The sequence below is a fragment of the Cucurbita moschata genome, unplaced genomic scaffold, assembly GCF_002738365.1.
Source record: "Cucurbita moschata cultivar Rifu unplaced genomic scaffold, Cmos_1.0 Cmo_Scf00044, whole genome shotgun sequence".
In the NCBI taxonomy this organism is placed as follows: domain Eukaryota; kingdom Viridiplantae; phylum Streptophyta; class Magnoliopsida; order Cucurbitales; family Cucurbitaceae; genus Cucurbita; species Cucurbita moschata.
In genome coordinates this window covers 2178741-2196859 of record NW_019268560.1, presented here as the reverse complement: position 1 = coordinate 2196859, position 18119 = coordinate 2178741, and the positions used below count along the sequence as shown (strand labels likewise).

Genomic DNA, 18119 nt, shown 5'->3' with positions numbered 1-18119 from the left:
ACTCACCAAAAAAAAAAAAAAAAAACTATGTCGAGGGATAGGGATGAGGATAATGAAGGTGAAATAGTCCAAGACCACGACTAGTAGATATTGTCCACTTTGGCTTATTATGTATTGTCTTCAACCTCACAATTTTAAAACGTATGTACGAGGGAGAGGTTTCTAAACCGTTATAAAGAATATTTCTTCAACCGACGTAGGATCTCATAAAAGGCTTCCTCATTCTCGTTCACTCTATAGACATCTCTACTTTAAACCTTAAGTTTATATCTAATAATACGTCTTTAAATCAACGTGGCTACTAAATTTTCTAGATATTTAAAAAATAATAATAAATATAGACATTTTGCATAAAAAAATAAAAAGTGTTGGAATTCAAAAATTAACATTGATTTGACTATAAAAAAAAAATGGATTTAATAAATATAGACATTTTGCATAAAATTAATATTTCAGAGCCGATTTAATTGAGGGCGGACCCCCAACGGCCCCCCTTCGCCGTGTGCCTTAGTCCCATGCTCCACCCTTTCCACCGCCTATGGTCCCTCCATTTTTTTTTTTCTTTTTTTCTTTTTTTTTTCAATTATTATGCCAATTTTTAAAATTTTAATTGCATAAAAATATTTTTTTTATAAAGAAAACTCTAATTATTATAAGTTTAATTTATAAATTCCATTATACTGAATTTTATTATATTTTAGTTTATCTACTCTCAAATACTTACGCGACCAAATTAATAAATAAAAACATTTTAAATTTGTATTTTATTAAAAAAAAAATCTAAAAAATATACTTATTCCTTAAAACAAAAACTCAAAAATGCTTCTACAACCAAAATCATTAATATTTTGTTTTGGAAAATACTTTCAATTTTTAATATTAAGTTTAAAATATTTTTAAGGTTTATATTAGATTTTAAAAATACCTATGAAATTTTAAAAGTTGAATTAACGCTCTCTATTTTTATACAAAAATGTTAAAAAAAAATCTTACCATTAATATATGGACGAAAACCAATTATTTACATCTCATAATTATATTCAAACTTTTTAATATTAATTTTGAAAGTTTATGAGTATTTTTTAGACGTGGTTCTAACCATAAATATATTTTTGAATTGTTTAAAAAAGTTTAAATGTATTTTTGAATTTTTTTAAAAAGTTTAACGATATTAATGAAACTTTTGAAAATTCAACCGTGTTTTCGAAACTTTTTTTTTAAGTTTAAAATATTTTTGAAACAAAATATTAACTATTTTCATCCAAATCTAATGGTAAAGGTGTTTTTTAGATTTTTTTTATTTTATTTAAGGATATTATTGAAAGTCGTGTTTTTCTTAAATGAAATTATTATTATTTTACGATAACCATATTAAAAACACATAAATTAAAATATTGTTTGAGATAAATTCATCAAAATTAAAAGGATTTAAATATTATTTAGACAAAAATATATATTTTTTTATTAATTTAGATATTAAAATAATTGGTAATTAATTAGAAAGCAAGCTCTGTGTTGTTGTAAGTATAAAGCTGGCGAATAAAAGCTTCATCCAATTCTGTAATAAATGTAAAATTATTATTAATCTCAGATTTACGTACAATTACACAAAATTCAAAAAACAAAAAATAATTAAATAATAGAGAAGGTGGTAGGGTGACGGACGTACCTGGTGATAGGACCATAAATGACCAATGAAAATTACAGACGTGGTAATCAGTAACAGTGATTTCCTAGCGGGCCCCACCTCTCCCGTCTATCAATGCTCACAGTACATCCCCCCACCTGTCACTTTAGCAGGCCTACTCCCTATTCCCTACTTTTCTCCCGAATTATTTTCAAATTATTATTCCTTTTTTCCTTTTTTTTTTCTATTTTAATTAAAAAAATCCATAGAAATAAGCCGCGTAACGCTATAGACTACCTCTCGTTCTCTCTCTAGGCACAAGTTACGTTGCATGCCCACCTCACGTGACCCCTCCTCATTTATTGCTTTTTTCTTTTTATATAATTCTTTTTCTACCGTTCTTTAAAATAATATTAAATTTATTATTATTTATATATATATATATATATATATCAAACCAAGTTCTTATAATTCAAAGATTAAATAGTTGGAAATTAAAAAAATAATAATAAATAAAAAGTGGTGTATTTTAAAGAACGATAAATAATTAAAAAGATGAAAATTATTGGAAAATAAATGAAAAGAATTAGGGTCAGTATAGTATAGGTCTGCGACGCCGTTTTGGCAATGAAGAAGAAATGGACTTATTGCCAGTGTGGGACCCACCCGACCTTAGGGTTCAAATTCTGACGCCAATCTGATGTATTATGGTTGAAAAATTAATTGTACCAAAATAATATTTACTTTTTTTTTTGTTTTACTTTTTCACGGTTTTACTGGTAGGTAGTTGTCTGGTTGACTTCTGATTGTATTTTTACCACGTTCTAATTATTACTCTCTTCATTATTTTTCTTAATTAAATCTGTCTAATCTCACATCATTTGCTCTTAATTTTGTCCCTAACTCCCTTTTTATTTTAGTTTTTCGAGTAAGATTGAAGCTTAATTTATTGTAGTCGGAGTAAAATGTCCCTCTTTAACGCGAGTGGAAGGATAAATTTTTAATATCATTTAAATTTTAAAAAATAAAATATTTTTATCAACTTGAGAATTACTCACTCGTCATCCCTTGAGCTAAAAAGGGTCGGGATAATGATTATATTCACCATCTCAATCCACGATCCTGTCCCTGCCCTAAACCCCATCTCACCTTACTTGGGGAATCCTCAATTGTCAAAATCTCCACATCAATGGATAAATGGAGAATTTTACTGCACTGAGTAATAAAAGACGTGGGATCGGAGATGTGGAAAGCTTACTCCGTCTCTATCCTACTAGATGGACACCTTTGTGTATAAGTAAATTACAGAAGCACTCGAGATAAAATGTTTATAATTTAAGAATGTAAATGGATATGTTTGTTTTGGAAGATAGTATTGAGAATTAAGAAGAAGAGTAGAAATGAATATGTATACGTATGATTTTTAATGGATTAGAAAGATTATAATGGGAGAGAAATAGGAGGGGAAGGGGGGACACGTGGCGAAAGGGAATTGGTGGGTATAGACAGGTGAGGAATTGTCTTGTTTGGGTACAGTGTTAAGACAAGAAGAGGAAGGGGGAGGGGGACAGTGCTTTAAAGATGCCTGTTTGGGCTGCCTGGTTGGCAGGCGATCACCAGGTCCAGGACACTCCATGTGTTGTCAAAACGGTCCCGTCTTGATCGCTTCTCACATAACCCCCCTTCGCACTCATCTCACGTCTCATCCACGCGCTCTACCTTGTCTCTTCCACCCCGCGCGTGCTTCCTCACACCCCCTTCCAAAACCCTCGCAAAGTCCCGCATTTACAACCTCGACTTATATGAAATTTTATTTATTATTATTATTTAAAAAAGAAAAAGAAAAAAGAATCTTTTATTTTTATTTTTATGTTTGCTTCGGCTTTACCTCTGAAACTCAAATAATCTTTAGATTTTATTTTATTTTTAATTTTAAATAAAAGGGTTGATGGGAGAATCTTAGCCGTTGATGCTTTGGTTTTGCCCCAGTTATTCCCCACATGATGAATATATCTTAAATGTCTAAGCATTGCCATTGGTGGGACCCTTTTTACAAAAATAAATAAATAAGATTATTTATTTTTTATTTCAAAAAAGAAATATATAGGCTATGCAAAATCTTGGGGATTTGTAGTGAAAAGGAGACCGAAATTAGGGGAAAGGCTTTTTTGTTTTGGGTAATAAAGATAATTATTTATGTTTTATTATTTCCTCTTCTTTATTTTTTTTTTTCTTCCCTTTTTAATGAAAGGATTTGATTGATTTATTGAAAAAATTAACCAAAAAGGATGAAATTACTTAATTAATTTTTTTTTTTTTTTTTGGAAGTTATAAAAATGGGAAAATAATATAGTATCACGAGGAGGTCACTTAAACATACGTCAAAGTCGATGGGGAGAGGTGGAGAATGGGAGCAGATCGAATATACACGTTTGACTGTCATCTGCCAGTTAAAAAACCCGGCTGTTTCGGTGCGCCACGTGGCCTTCCTACCCACCGTCGATTCCTTCAGAAGTAATCGAACCCAGCTGAATGAGCCGGCTTCACCTTGGCTTTGCTTGATGCTATCGGCTTTGGCTTTGGCTTCTGCGGTACTACAACTCCGGGGACTTCCGGCGGAGTCAGCGACCGAATGAGGGCGAAGTTCAGGCTCTTGAAGAACGGGTGCTTTTTTATGTCGGCGGATCCGCGTTTCGACCCGAGTCTTCGGGTCGGGTCTTTGTTTAGCAACCCGGATATCAGGTCCCGCGCGTGGTGTTCAAGCGTCCCAGACGACCCGGTGGTCGGAAATGTCAACGGCTTCTTTATGATGTTCCTTAGCGTCGTCTCGTTCGATGACGCTGCGAAAGGCGTCCGGCCATAGATCAGCTCGTAGAGAAACACTCCGAACGCCCACCAGTCGACGGCGTTGCCGTGGGATCCGCCGGCGGCAACTTCCGGCGAGACATATTCATGGGTACCGACGAAGGAGCACGACCGAGCGGAGACAGGCTCCGCAACAAAGAGCCAGTTGGGTGTCAAGGTTTGGACCTTCCGCGACCGGAAAAGCCGATTGTAGAGGCAGGAAAATGGAGCTGTGGAGGCGGAAGCGGCGGCGTTGGTTCTGGGGAACGCCGTTGAGTCGGACAATGCCGGATTAGGGGAGGAATTCGGCGATTCAACGGCAGGAGTAGCGTCGGAACAGAGAGATAAATCGAAATCCGATAACATAATATGACCATCTGATCGGACAAGAACATTCTCCGGCTTAAGGTCTCTGTAAATAATTCCAAGCATGTGAAGATACTCCAAAGCAACAAGAACTTCAGCGGCGTAAAACCTGAAAATTATGCACAAAATTAATTTAATAATTTCCATTGAAGGAGACATCACAGAAAGCTAAAGCAGACAAGATTGTAACATCTCAGGTTTTGACATCACAAGCAAACAAAAAACATACTGAAACCTGTGAATTCAATTATATAAATATATATATATATATATAAACATTAATATTTTGATTTCAATCGTTCCAGAAGAGTTGCAGCTTTCCAGGAATCTACGTAGAATCTCAGTGTGTTTCCAGTAATGATGAAAATGGATAAATAATATAAAACAGAGTTTTAAGGATGCTCTGTTTCTGTACCTTGCAGAGGCGAGAGAGAAGCGTTTCCGCGGCTGTTTATGACGGAGAGAATGCAAATCGCCGCCGGAACAGAACTCCATAACGATGCAAGAGAAATGGGAAGCTTCAAATTCAGCGTAAAGCGTAGGCAAAAATGGATGGTCAAGCATTTTCAATATTTTCCTCTCCATTTCTGCTCTGTGTACCTTTTTCTTCAATTCCAGAGCATCCTTATCCACTACTTTCATGGCGTACAAACAGGAATCGTCATCTTCATCTTCATAACAACCTTCGGTTGAGTTTCTAAGCTGACATAGGTAGACGGTGCCAATGTCACCGGCGCCGATGCGGCGGAGGAGACGAAAATCACGGAAGGTGAGTTTGGATTTCCGACGACGAATAGCAGAGTAAGCGAAATCAGATGATCGGTGAGGCTTTAAATCAAGACTCTCCGGTGAGGATCGGGAAGTGGGTAAATCAGTGGCGGCGTCGAATGAGAGACGACTGAAACTGCTGCAACTGTCACTGCTCATGGAATTTTGACTGGAATTGGAATTAATGGCGGATTCGTAAGGTAGGTCCTCCCCGTCTGAGACTCGGGCGAGCTGTTCTAACATTTCTTATGGAGAAACAGAACGAAACCCAGAAATCAAATACGAAAATCGAATCGAATCGAATATAGAAACAATGAATGCGGGCATTCGAATCAGAAGAAGAAGAAGGGAAGTCGGACTGTATCTGACTCTGTAACTCGCTCAGAAGCAATGCTTAGAGAGAGAGAGAGAGAGCTGAAAAGAGAGATGGAAGCGCGAGGAAGTAGTTGTGGGGGTATTTATGCGTTGGGCGTGCGGAGATTTTGATTCTCAATCTTGGTTAAAAATCAAATTCCCACTTTAACCCTGGTTCCGTTACCCAAATTACCTATTTCAATTTTCTTCCCGGTAAAAAAAATTGGGCACGGACGAGAATAGAGAATATAATTGACCAAGGAGTGGATACGGGGAAGCGTACGTGTCTTTGCCTTCTATTTCAATCTCCAGTGAGAGAGACGAGAATTTGGGTAAGAACGAGAATCGAGAAATCTTTTCTTGCTCCTTCGCTTGAGCGGGTGGGACCCTGTAGGATAAATGAGCATCTTTGTGTCTTAAGCCTATGACCTCCTATTTCAATCTCCTTTTTATGATAGGTGGTATGGCCTCCTATTTCAATCTCCTTTTTGTGATAGGTGGGATCGTGCACGATAAATGAACATCCCTATTTCAATCTTATTTTTCGTTCATTTCTTAAGCGATTCCCCACCTTATCGTTTTATCACGGGTGAGTGGAATTTTAGCTCGTGTATTTTTTTCAGCTTTGTACTTCGATCATCACCCGTGTCGAGCTCTGTATCTAGTTCATCAGTAACCTTCAATCCCTACCCCATTCAGAGTTGGTGGGATTTTAGTTAATGTATTTTTTTTCACTTTATACCAAAAAGTCTCCTAATCAATTTTAATGTATAAATTGAAATTTTAATATTATAATTTTTCATTAATTTTAAAATAGAAAATATATTAAAAATAAGAAATAAAAAATTAAAAAACTTTTGAAGGTGGAGGACATATTAAATTTAAAATTAAATGATGATATTTGACACATTTTAAAGGTGAGAAAATTGGTAGATGAAATTAATTTATTTTAATTTTAAAAAATTTCTCTTGCAAAGTAGATGCATTAATAGTAGAATGGGAGTCAAATATTTGTCGTGATTTAATAGAAATAAATAAGATTCTGACGTGTATTTATTGGGTAATAAATACAACCCCTAATAAATAAATAAAATAGGCCATAAAAGATTTTTTAAAATATTTCTAATTCTAATATTAAATTTTAAATATTTAAAATTGATAGGTGAAATATTAATAGATTTATTAAAATGTTTTACATTTTTCTAATAAAAATTATATTTAAAAAAAATTATCTCGTTTCACATAAATGAGTAATGAAATAAGATGTTAACTCATCTCTGTCACTCTCAGTAGACATCTCTTGATATGATAAGGAATCAATACAAGGGGAATAAGATTCGAATTACCTTGTTAATCGATTATCTCAAGGCAAGAACATTGTTTAAGATTCGAATGACTCCACAAGCAAGATCATCATGTCTAGCTTGAATGATTCTTATTGATCAAATATCTCAAAGCAAGAACACTTGTCTGAGATTCGAATCACTCCACAAGCAAGATTGATCAAGCTTGAATGATTCTGCATGCAACCTAAACTACATATAATTACAAAAAAAAAATTAGTCATTCGCTAAAGAAAGCACAAATACTCATTTTACTGTATTTTCCAAGTCTCCTTACACATACAGCATAATGGCTTTATATAGCATCAAAATGAAACTATTAAATGTACTACAAGAGGTGTAACATTCATACTTAATGACCATAATTAACCATGATGTAATTGTAACCTAAAGTAAATAAAAAGTCTTAAAATACACCAATAAAATAAAATAACTCTAAATTACTTCAAATTGTAATATACCCAAAATTTATAACAATCAAACTTCATTCTTCTTCAACGTGACAGGAATTGAAATAATAATTTTGACAACTTTTTCTTCACATTTTCATTGAAGTATATCGTATGATCGATGTTTTTTTGGTTCATATCATCTCTACTTACAAATAAGCTATTATTTATATATGCAATGGCACGTGACTCCAGGAAGGGATGGGTAAAGTTTAGCACGTGCTGGGAAGTTGTATCCGTTAGAGGAGCCGTAAGTGGTTTTTAGGCGTAGATGACGTAATCAAATCGGCACGTGCAAGGAGGTTGTTTCTGCGGTTGTCACGTGGCATGCGTTGCTTCATATTATTTTCTTTCTCAATTTATTAATAATAATAAATAAATAAACATTATTAAAGCGCGTGCAGTCTCGAGGCGCGTGAATAACCGTGTTTAAGCTTTACCGGTGAAAGAATTTGGCAGTTCTTTTCTCCTCGTTGGTTACTGGGTCAACCCTTTGCCGTCCTGCAAGCTGCAACCTTTTTAAATATTTATTTTTTAAAAAAATCAATAATAAATTTAGTTTTTTTTCCCTTTTCTTTTTAGTTACGATTTATCTCTTTAATAAATAAATAAATATATATATATATATAAAATATTAGCAAATAAGATTGAAAATATTCCCGAGTAGCCATGCATCACTAACCTTAGTTATAAACGTCAGATATTCTTGAAGTCAACAATAATTTTAAGTCCAATTGGTCTATAATTCTATTTTCAAGTTGGTGAGTTGGATTGAGTTGACTCGATAAAAAAATGTCAACTTTTGAACTGACCTAAATTTTCTATTTTCAAAAAATTCAACCGAACCTAAATTGAAAAAAAAAATCTAACTCAACCCAACTTTTATAAGTTAGATAGGATAGTCGGGATTATTTAGGTTCTTGGGTTATATGATGGATCGGGTGGTTTGAATTTTTCCGTGTTTTTTATAATTAAAAATAATTATTAAAAGAAAAAAGAAGAGATTAAAATAAGGTAGGGGCAGAAGAAACATGTGATATAGAATTGGCAGAAGGTTGTAGGGGGCAATGGTGGAATTTAAAATATTGGATCTCAAACCCTAATTAAGCTTGAACCTTCGTGGAAGTTAAGCCGACCGTTTGGAAACAGAGTTAACTGTATCCCAACTAAGTAACATGGACCAATGGTGGCAGGGCCAAGTGTTTTTTTTTTTTCTTTTTCCTAATACAATCGAACCTAATCTTAATCAAATTATTTTTTTAACATAATCTTAATAAGAATAAGAAACGGTTCAAGCCCACTGCTAATAAATATTATCTATTTTGACCCGTCACGTATCGCTGTCAGAAGATATTTTCACACCCTAATAAATAATGTTTCGTTCTTCTCTCCAAACTATATAGGATCTCATATTTCTCAGCTCAATCGGAATGTTGGACTCTCGAGTCATATTAATACCTCCAATTTTTTTTTATTATTAAAATCAGGTTAAATTTTTAACTTAATCTTAATGACCCTTAATATATATGAAAATGTCGATAGAACTGAATATTTTTTAAAGTGATGAAATGAAATGATTTAATTAATGACGTGAATTGTTTAGTCATTTTTAGGCTTTAACTCCTTTGATCATATAATTTAATACGAATAATGGATTTGATAGGGTCGGTTGTTTCAGTTTTTTTAATAAATTGTTTCTATCAAATTTAAGTTCATCCAACTCTATTATTTATGGAAAGAAATCTATTAAAGATTTCTGTATATTATAAAAAGAAAAATGTATATTTGAAATTATTAAAATTAGATTTAAGAAATGATTATTGGATGAATAGTATTCAAATAAATTATAAATACCTAATAATGAGAGATCATCCCTACATGAATTATTTCCAATATCTATTATATATATATATATATATATATATGGGAATCTTTGAAGGAACCATACATTCATTTCAATAAAATGTTTAAATAAATCAAAATCTATTTCATTACACGAAAATTTAATAGAGCGGAAGAGGTTCGATATTCTCCTGCATCCTATGTAACATGACAACGTTATCTACTTGTCTTGAAATGTTTTTACGAGTCAAAACTATCTCTATTCTCTACATATCAACACGAGTCTTTTGCCCTGTTTTGTGAACATTAACACGCTTATACAAAGATTTTTAAAACATCAAGCAATATTAGTGTGATACTCGAGTAAGGGTATATAAATGAATCAAAACTATATCTGAATGAGAGCAATCCTGAGGATTATATGACTAATAAAGTGCATATTCCTTTCCAGTAGCTTACATGTTTCTTACGAGAATTTCACTTAGAAACATGTAAGGAAAAGACACGCTGAACATACTCATGTTGGTTTGTGTGGATTGCCGAGCCCATTAAGTATCGAATTCGAATTCTGAATCTTGGGTACAGATCATTACACTACGATTACACTTGTTGGTATACGTAACAGTAACTATCAATTCTTCTAAGTGTTTCTTATCCATCGTATCGGGAAGACGAAATATTATTTTATATTTAAAAAAAGAAAAAAGAAATATATGAAAGAAACATAAGAGGTAGTGAGGAGACAGATTGGACAGATAATAGATACCCACATGGCCAAAGAGAACAGTACGTACATGACATGTCATCAATTTTGCAAGCAATTGGATGAGGTGGACACTTCATTTGGGGTCTGAATTGACTTTGATTTGAAAAGTGGACCCCAATTTTTTATTTTATTTTATTTAAATTCTACAATAATTTTCGTAATTTATTTATTTTTAGGGTCCCATGATATTTGCACATGAAATTGGTTGTTTTTCAAAAGCCCAACAAAAAGTGCACCAAAAGAATTGGTATTTGTATTTCTACCCCCAAAGGAAACCCTTCCTTCCATTGTGTTTGTCAACTCTCATTACAAAGCCAAACTTTCACTATTTGCACACATGGGCTTTTCCGACTTTCATCTAACAATAACTTTTCTTATGGGTCCTTCATTTCTCGACGAATTTACTTTGTAGTCCTCTCTAATTCTAGCTTCAATTGCAAGACTCGAACAAAGATCGTTCATGACGTGTCGAGAGACGATAAAAGACATAATCTCGTACTTAGTTTCTGACTAGGAGGATTAGACGTCTCCTAAACCTAATAATCCAGTATTATAAGTTAGAGAGTTTGAAGTTCTAGACTAGCTCGAGCCTTTTTCTTGGACCACATTGTTGATTAAGGGTTTCTTTTAAGTATTGTCGAGTAGTATGTGTGGTCAAATCAAGTCTTTACCGAATTGGGAATGATGAAAGTTACATGGCATTGTACGTGTTGTCACGTCTATTCGAAGTTTGCTTAGGTTGGTTGAGTACTAGCATAAGTACATCGCACTTGTCAAAGAACTGTGTCATGATGATTGATAATATTCGTAAGGACGGTGTCGAGAGGAGTTCAAAAAATCTAATCAGTTCAATTGCACTGGTTCTTTCAATCATGTAATGAAATTCTCGTTTAACTCACCAAACCCAAAAACTAATATGGGTTAAATATTTAGATCTCGATTTTAAAAAAAAAGTCAATATCTCAATTCTCTTGGTAGTATTTTGATTCTATTTGACGAAGAGGTTAGAGATTCGAATCTCAATTTGTTATTGAACTAGAAAAACTCGAGATTTTGATTCTCTCAGTGAGATTGTTTCTTAGATCTTACTACAAGTCATAATTGATAGCGTTAATTTCAAAAACTAGAAAGCAACAAAAACTTTATGAACCCTAAAACTTTGGTGATTCAAGAAATTTTTTTGTTACCATTATGTAATAGATCAAGTTCATTGACAGTAGATATCTTTTTCTTTAAGTTTCTCCTCATAAGGTTTTAAAACGCATCCGTTAGGGGAAGGTTCCCACGCGCTTATAAGGGTTGCTTCGTTCTCCTCTCCAACTAATATGGGATCTCACAATCCATCCCCCTTGGAGGCCCAGCGTCTCCGTTGGCACACCGCTCGGGGTTGGCTCTGATACCTTTGTAACAGCTCAAGCCACCGCTAGCAGTGATTGTCCTCTTTGGGCTTTCCCTTCCATGCTTTCTCTCGAGGTTTTAAAACGTGTTTGTTAGGGAGAGGTTTCCACACCCTTATAAGAAATGTTTCGTTCTTCTCTCTAATTGATGTAGGATATCACAGTTGATTAGGGTTTTTGAATTTGTTTCTAAAACATTTCTGCTTGAAATTGATTGCTTAAGAATACATTCGTTGATACTTACGTGTGACAATCACAAAATCAATAAATCGAGCATATTAGGATTTTTTTCGAAAGTAGTGTCCCTCTTTCTTTAGTAGCTAGTGTAGTTTCACTTTCATTTCAGTAGTAGAGCACGACATTAACACTTGCACCATCCACGTTGTTATGTTTGTTTTCCCTTTCTAGACAGTTCATATTTGTTTTAATTTGATTTGCTAACGACCATAGTAATTTTGAAGTAAAATTCACCGCTCAAAGACACTTTTAAAAAATAATTTAGGGAAAATAAATATTGACATAATTGTGTTACAAAGAATAGACAAAAATAAAAGAGAAAAAAAGATATGTATTAAAACAAATCCCTAATAATATTCGATTTGTCTTTTAAATTTTGAACACATATTGTAAAAATCTCATAAATAAATAAATAAATTTATTTTGGAATTGGAATGGTTTCTTTTTCTAACTTTAATTTCAATTATCATAAATTAATTATATCTTAAAAGTATTAAGATTCAACGTGAATTGCATTATCATTAAATTACTTAAAAATGAAAAAGGAAAAAAGAAAAAAGAAAACCAAACAACTCATTCCACCCATAAATTATTTTAAAAATCAAAACTCCATAATTTATATCCTAATAAATTTTTACTTTTACATATTTAAAATTTGGATTTATTCATATTTAACTTTTTAGAAAAATATTTAGAAATTTTTGTTAAATTTATTAATTTTAAATTTGTTTAAGAATCCAATATTATTTTTTAAAAAATTATTAGTAAATTCTCCGTAAACTTTCAATTATATGATACAAACTTTAAAAACAGTCTAATAAGTTCCTACCGTTTTTTATGGTTAAGCGTGTTTTGCTTAAAGCAATTTTATATTAGGTGATCTCTTAAAAATTTGTCCTCCGACTTGTGTTCGTACGTGGGGATAGTCTTCACTCTTTAAGAAGTGAGGAGTAGGTAACGTGGCCATGAGTTATTACAAGAGACTTGCTAGATATTTATACATGTCTTAATCAGCTAAACTAGGTTGAAATTGGTTTTTTTTTTTTTTCCTCCTAATTAACTTAAAAATAATAAGAATAATAAAGAAATAAAAGAAAAAGTTGCCAAGATCCGAAGAAAACTCACCCTTTACCTCATGATTCTTTTTAGAAAGCTTGCCAAAAAGAGGTTTAAAGAAAAAATAAATAAATAAATATCAAATTTTTAATTAATTAAATAAATAAATTTATACCCTCATCCTATTATTATTATTATTATTATTATTATTATTATTATTATTCTTGTAATAAATACTCTAAAAATGGCTTCTTCTAGAAGCCTAGGGAATGGGAATGTCAATATACTATATAAAATCAAAGGAACAAAATAATTAATTATTGATTAGTGTTAATTAATTAATTAATTAATTAAACAAAAGAAAAAGAAAACACAGAGCCAATATTCCCGGTGTTTTGATAGGCAAACACCTAGGCATAATTTGTCACATTTACACATTCAAAACCTTATATTATATTTAATACTATATAGTTTTGTAGTTCAAAATCATGACATCAACTTTTAATATTAACCAACCCCAAACTTACCTTATTTAATAATGTAATATATATTTTCGTTTTTTTTTTTTTACATTTATTTTTATTAGTGATTAATTATATTTAAGATTATCAAATAAATTTTATTAAATATTTATTTATTTATTTGAAGAAAAGGAATCTGAGATATTTTTCTTGGTAGTATGAAAAAATATAGCATATGCCTTATGTCCCCAAAGCTGTTCACATTGCTTGTCTTTGTGTCTACTTCAACTATAATTTAAATACCTTTTATTAAATTATTATTATTAATTATCTAATTAACTAACTAATGGCTACATTTTGTGCCACATCTAACTTATTAATATTTGTATTTTTCTTTTTTTTACTAAATATCCATCGTTCTTATTGATGATATATTTCGTGAATGATATGCTTATGTTGTTATATGAAGACGATTAAAGGTTTGCAAACGAACCCATAATCGTAATCTAGGTCGATTCCCGATGGTTATGATGACTTGCGGACTGTTAGGAGTTTAGTGGTTAATTCTTAACGGTGATCCTCTCCTGAGCAACAGGAGTTCACAGTTAGTTTTTTATGATTATGAATTGTGAGATCGGGTGGAGTCTTGAGATACATGAGTCTTTATAGAACCTTGTGAGAGTCTTGTGGGTGTGAATAGCGGGTATCTAACCACTCCCTAGTTGTGATATTGTTTGAAGGAGAGCAAGTAACCACATACGTAGACCGTTGGCAAGCATGAGGGTCGCCCTCTCATGTTAAAGGAGTCTACTGGAGAGATGCCAATTAAACGCTACTAGAGAATCTGAGAACAATGTACATAATAGTATGATGAGAACTATGAATTGAAACATGTGATAGAGTTACATTTCGAGTTCAATGAAGTGGGTTGTTGATAATAATGAACAAGACTAATAATAACTAATCAAAATTTTGTTCGAATTTGTACGATAATGAATGCACGTTTTAAATGGTTTAAATCATCATGTCTTTTCAAATTTCTGAGTCAATTAGTGACAATCTATAGCTCGAGTCTCTTGAAAAGCGAGTAATTACAATTTTTACTATCATAGTATCGTAATCGTTACGTGTTTTGAGTTCTTATCGTCTAAATAATTATAATTAATTTGGAGTTGACTAATTTACGTAAACAACCACGTGGATTAAGTTTCGATAGATCATTGGAACTTGAGCAATTAAAAAATCCATCAAAGACTTATTATGATTTTGTTTGATTCATATCTATTTTTGTTGTTTTGGAATATTATATAGTTTATAAGCAATTGGGTTTGGTCATTTCAAAGCTTACTTTTAATGGTAAAGCTTTTACTTAGAGATCTTGAGATCCCCATCTCAAATCTTTTTCCAACATTGTTCAATCAATACCTAATATTTTGGTAAGAATCCCATATGGAATCTATTCACAATTTGATTAAAAAATAACCCGAATAGAAAAAAAATTGAATAGTAAACTTATTGGACTCGAAAAAGAGTAAAAAGCTGATCAACCATGACATTGTTTGTAACGGCTCAAGCTCACCACTAGCAAATATTGTCTTTTTTTAGACTTTCCCTTTCGGATTTTCCCTCAAGGTTCTTAAAACGCGTCTACTAGGGAGAAGTTTCCACGCTTCGATCCTCTCTCCAACTGATGTGGGATCTCACAATCCACCCCCTTTAGGGACCAGCGTCCTCGCTGGCACACTGCCCGATGTCTGGCTTTGATACAATTTGTAACAGCCCAAGCTTACTGCTAGCAGATATTGGCTTCTTTGAGCTTTTTACTTTCGGGTTTCCCCTTAAAGTTTTTAAAACACTTCTGGGAGAGGTTTCTACACCTTTACGTTTCGTTTCTCTCCCAACCGATGTGGGATCTCACATCGTTAAAACATCATTTTAACTCTTATAGTTTGAGACTTGATTTATATACCCGAGTGCTATGAGTGAGCTATGAACATATGAGTTTGTTTGAAATGAATATACTCAACGAGCTACTTTCTAATCGTAGACTGAGTTTTCTTTTAAAATTAAAGTGTTTTCCTATATAATCATTTGATGAGCGTTCCAAAACTCAGATCATATTTTAACTAAATTAAAATAAATAAGAAATCAAAGACGATTTTGATAACTAATTTGATAACTAATTTGATAATAATTAAAAAAATTGTGTTCTAGGTACAAATTTGAAACCTTAAATAATTAAAAATGAATAATTTAATAAAAAAGAATTGAGGGACAAGAACCACTTTTATTAGCTTAGACCATATGAGCATTTGGTGAGAGACAAGGATGGTAGCAATTATTTGGTTTCATTTAATTTTTAAATATCCCAAAATATAATTATATTTTTGTGATAATTAAAGCATAATCCAAAATAAAAATCCTCTTGTCTTTACTTCTCATTCAACCTATTTTAATAATCATGACAAACAAAAATGGTAATGTTTTATTGTGTTCGGGATGTTCATGACATCAATTATTTAGATTTTATTTTATTTTAGTTTTTAAAAAACGATGATTGACATTAATGTCCATGTGTAGAATGAATGCATGAATGAACCGAAGGTTTAAGCACATGACCTCTAAAGTTAGGCGTGTTTAGTTTTGTTTGTTTTTTTTTTTTTTTTTCAAACTCCCAATCTGTTCCTTTAGCTACTCGGATGTTTCAGTTCATTAAGTTTAAAAAGTTCAAAGAGCACAGAATAGCCACGAAGGTTGGATGCAGTTTCCCGATCGGAGATCTATGGATCACAGACGATATCTCCTCATGGCCTTTTGCCTCTAAAAATTGTTGCCTTGTGGCCAACTCTTAGGGGTTGAAGTTCGATGCAGAATTTCTGGTAAAGTTAAGATATCGTATTGGGTTTCAATGGTCTAAGATTGTTGAGTCAAACGGGCCGGTGATCTTCTGAGATTTTTTTTTTTAGAAAACATACCAGTCAACAAAAAAAACATGTTGAAAATACTTGTGTTGGTCTGTGGTGACACTTCACTCTCCAAGCTAGCTTGTATATACAAGTATGGTGACGTGGCAAGGAGTAAATTGGATGCTGGAATGGGCCTGAATATGAAGGCCAACATCTCAAAGTTAGGCCCAAAGCCCAATCCATTAAAATTGAACATTTTCGGTGGGCTATGTTCAACAATTAACAGTGAAAATGATACATTATTGTCAAATAACACAATAATTTCATCAAATTAAAATTTGATACAGAGATAATTATCACACCTACTAAATTAAACTATAAAAGCACATTCGACTACAGTTCGGGATGCGTGGTCGACCCTAACTTTTTCATGGCCAACCTACTCAAAATCGTCTTAAATGGGTCGGTGTCGTTCCTTTTGAAACCAAGTTCATTCTCCACTCTCAAACTTAATCTTATTTCATGTGTTCACTTTACGACTTAAACATTCAAATGAAAACTTAAGGATACCCTAAGAAGAGAACCTTCTTAAAAAAAAAAACTCAATCTTTTCTTTTTCAAAGAGAATTGAGTTGTTTACAACCCTAAAACTTTCGACCCGAGAGGTCAAAATGATCAGCAAAAGGTTAAGGCCAACAGAGAGCTTTTGCTCAATGTTGCTCTAGAATTCATCCTCTTACCACTTTCTGTGAAAATTGTATACACAACATATAGCTAACCCGACGAAGAAGCCCTTCTCCCTGCCCCTGACTTGTCCTATCTTAGTAGAGACATCTACGGCACGAATTCTTTTAAAATTGGGAATCCACGTATTTTTAAGATTTTTAAGATTTTGTATATCCATATTTTCAAAACGAAATTAAATAGGTTCAAGAATGAAGACGCTTGAATGCCGAGTTTTCGATAATCCTGCCCTCATCTTTTTCATGGTCGTATGTTCACAAAATAATATCAAAATATGTTCAAATGTATGAGGATAATTAAACTTTATTTGGACTAAATCACCTTTAAACCATGAGTTATCATTGTTCCAGATCAAACATTTGTACGATGGAGAGACGTCTAAGACATATTTGGAAGTTATTATGGGCAGAGATGATAATAAACAAACATTATCTATGAGCTTCATACATCAAACAGAAAGTAATTCAAAACCTGAAACTTACGCCTAAGTAAATAAATGAACCAAAATCACATTTAAATTAGAGTATCATAAAAATAGATTGATTAAGAAAAACTTAAAAGATTGAACTACCTATACCAACCATGTGTACCTTTCTTTTCGATAACTCAATCATAAGAACTTCATGGTTCTATGGTATGTTGGGTGATCTCTTATAAATTTTTCCAGAAGACACAACATGGTGGAATAACTCGGGTTAGTCTTTTGAGAAGTGCAAGGAAGATTACAGGAAACCAGCTTGTGAAAAAAGCTTGGGCCGAAGGCTGATGGAATCCACTGCTGTAGTTCTGTCCAAAAAAGTAGCTGCTTAGCTTCTCCATTAATGTTAAAATCTCATCTCCATTATTTAAAAAAAAAAAAAAAACAAACAAAAATTCCAAAATTAAAAGAGAGAAAAAGAAGATAACTTCACTTGAAGAAACTAATGATTCTTCACCCAAAAAAAAAAAAAAAAAAAAAA

At 32.6% G+C, this 18119-nt stretch overlaps 1 protein-coding gene across 1 annotated transcript; it reads right to left on the bottom strand.

Moving 5' to 3' along the window:
- Window positions 1–3933: 3933 nt before the first annotated feature.
- Window positions 3934–6057, bottom strand: LOC111433960 (protein kinase PINOID-like). Its single transcript, XM_023071227.1, has 2 exons — window positions 5253–6057; window positions 3934–4946 (listed from the first exon to the last, which is right to left on the bottom strand). Exons 1-2 carry the CDS (start codon window positions 5846–5848, stop codon window positions 4136–4138), a joined length of 1407 nt encoding a protein of 468 aa, XP_022926995.1. The 5' UTR covers window positions 5849–6057; the 3' UTR covers window positions 3934–4135.
- Window positions 6058–18119: the final 12062 nt, after the last annotated feature.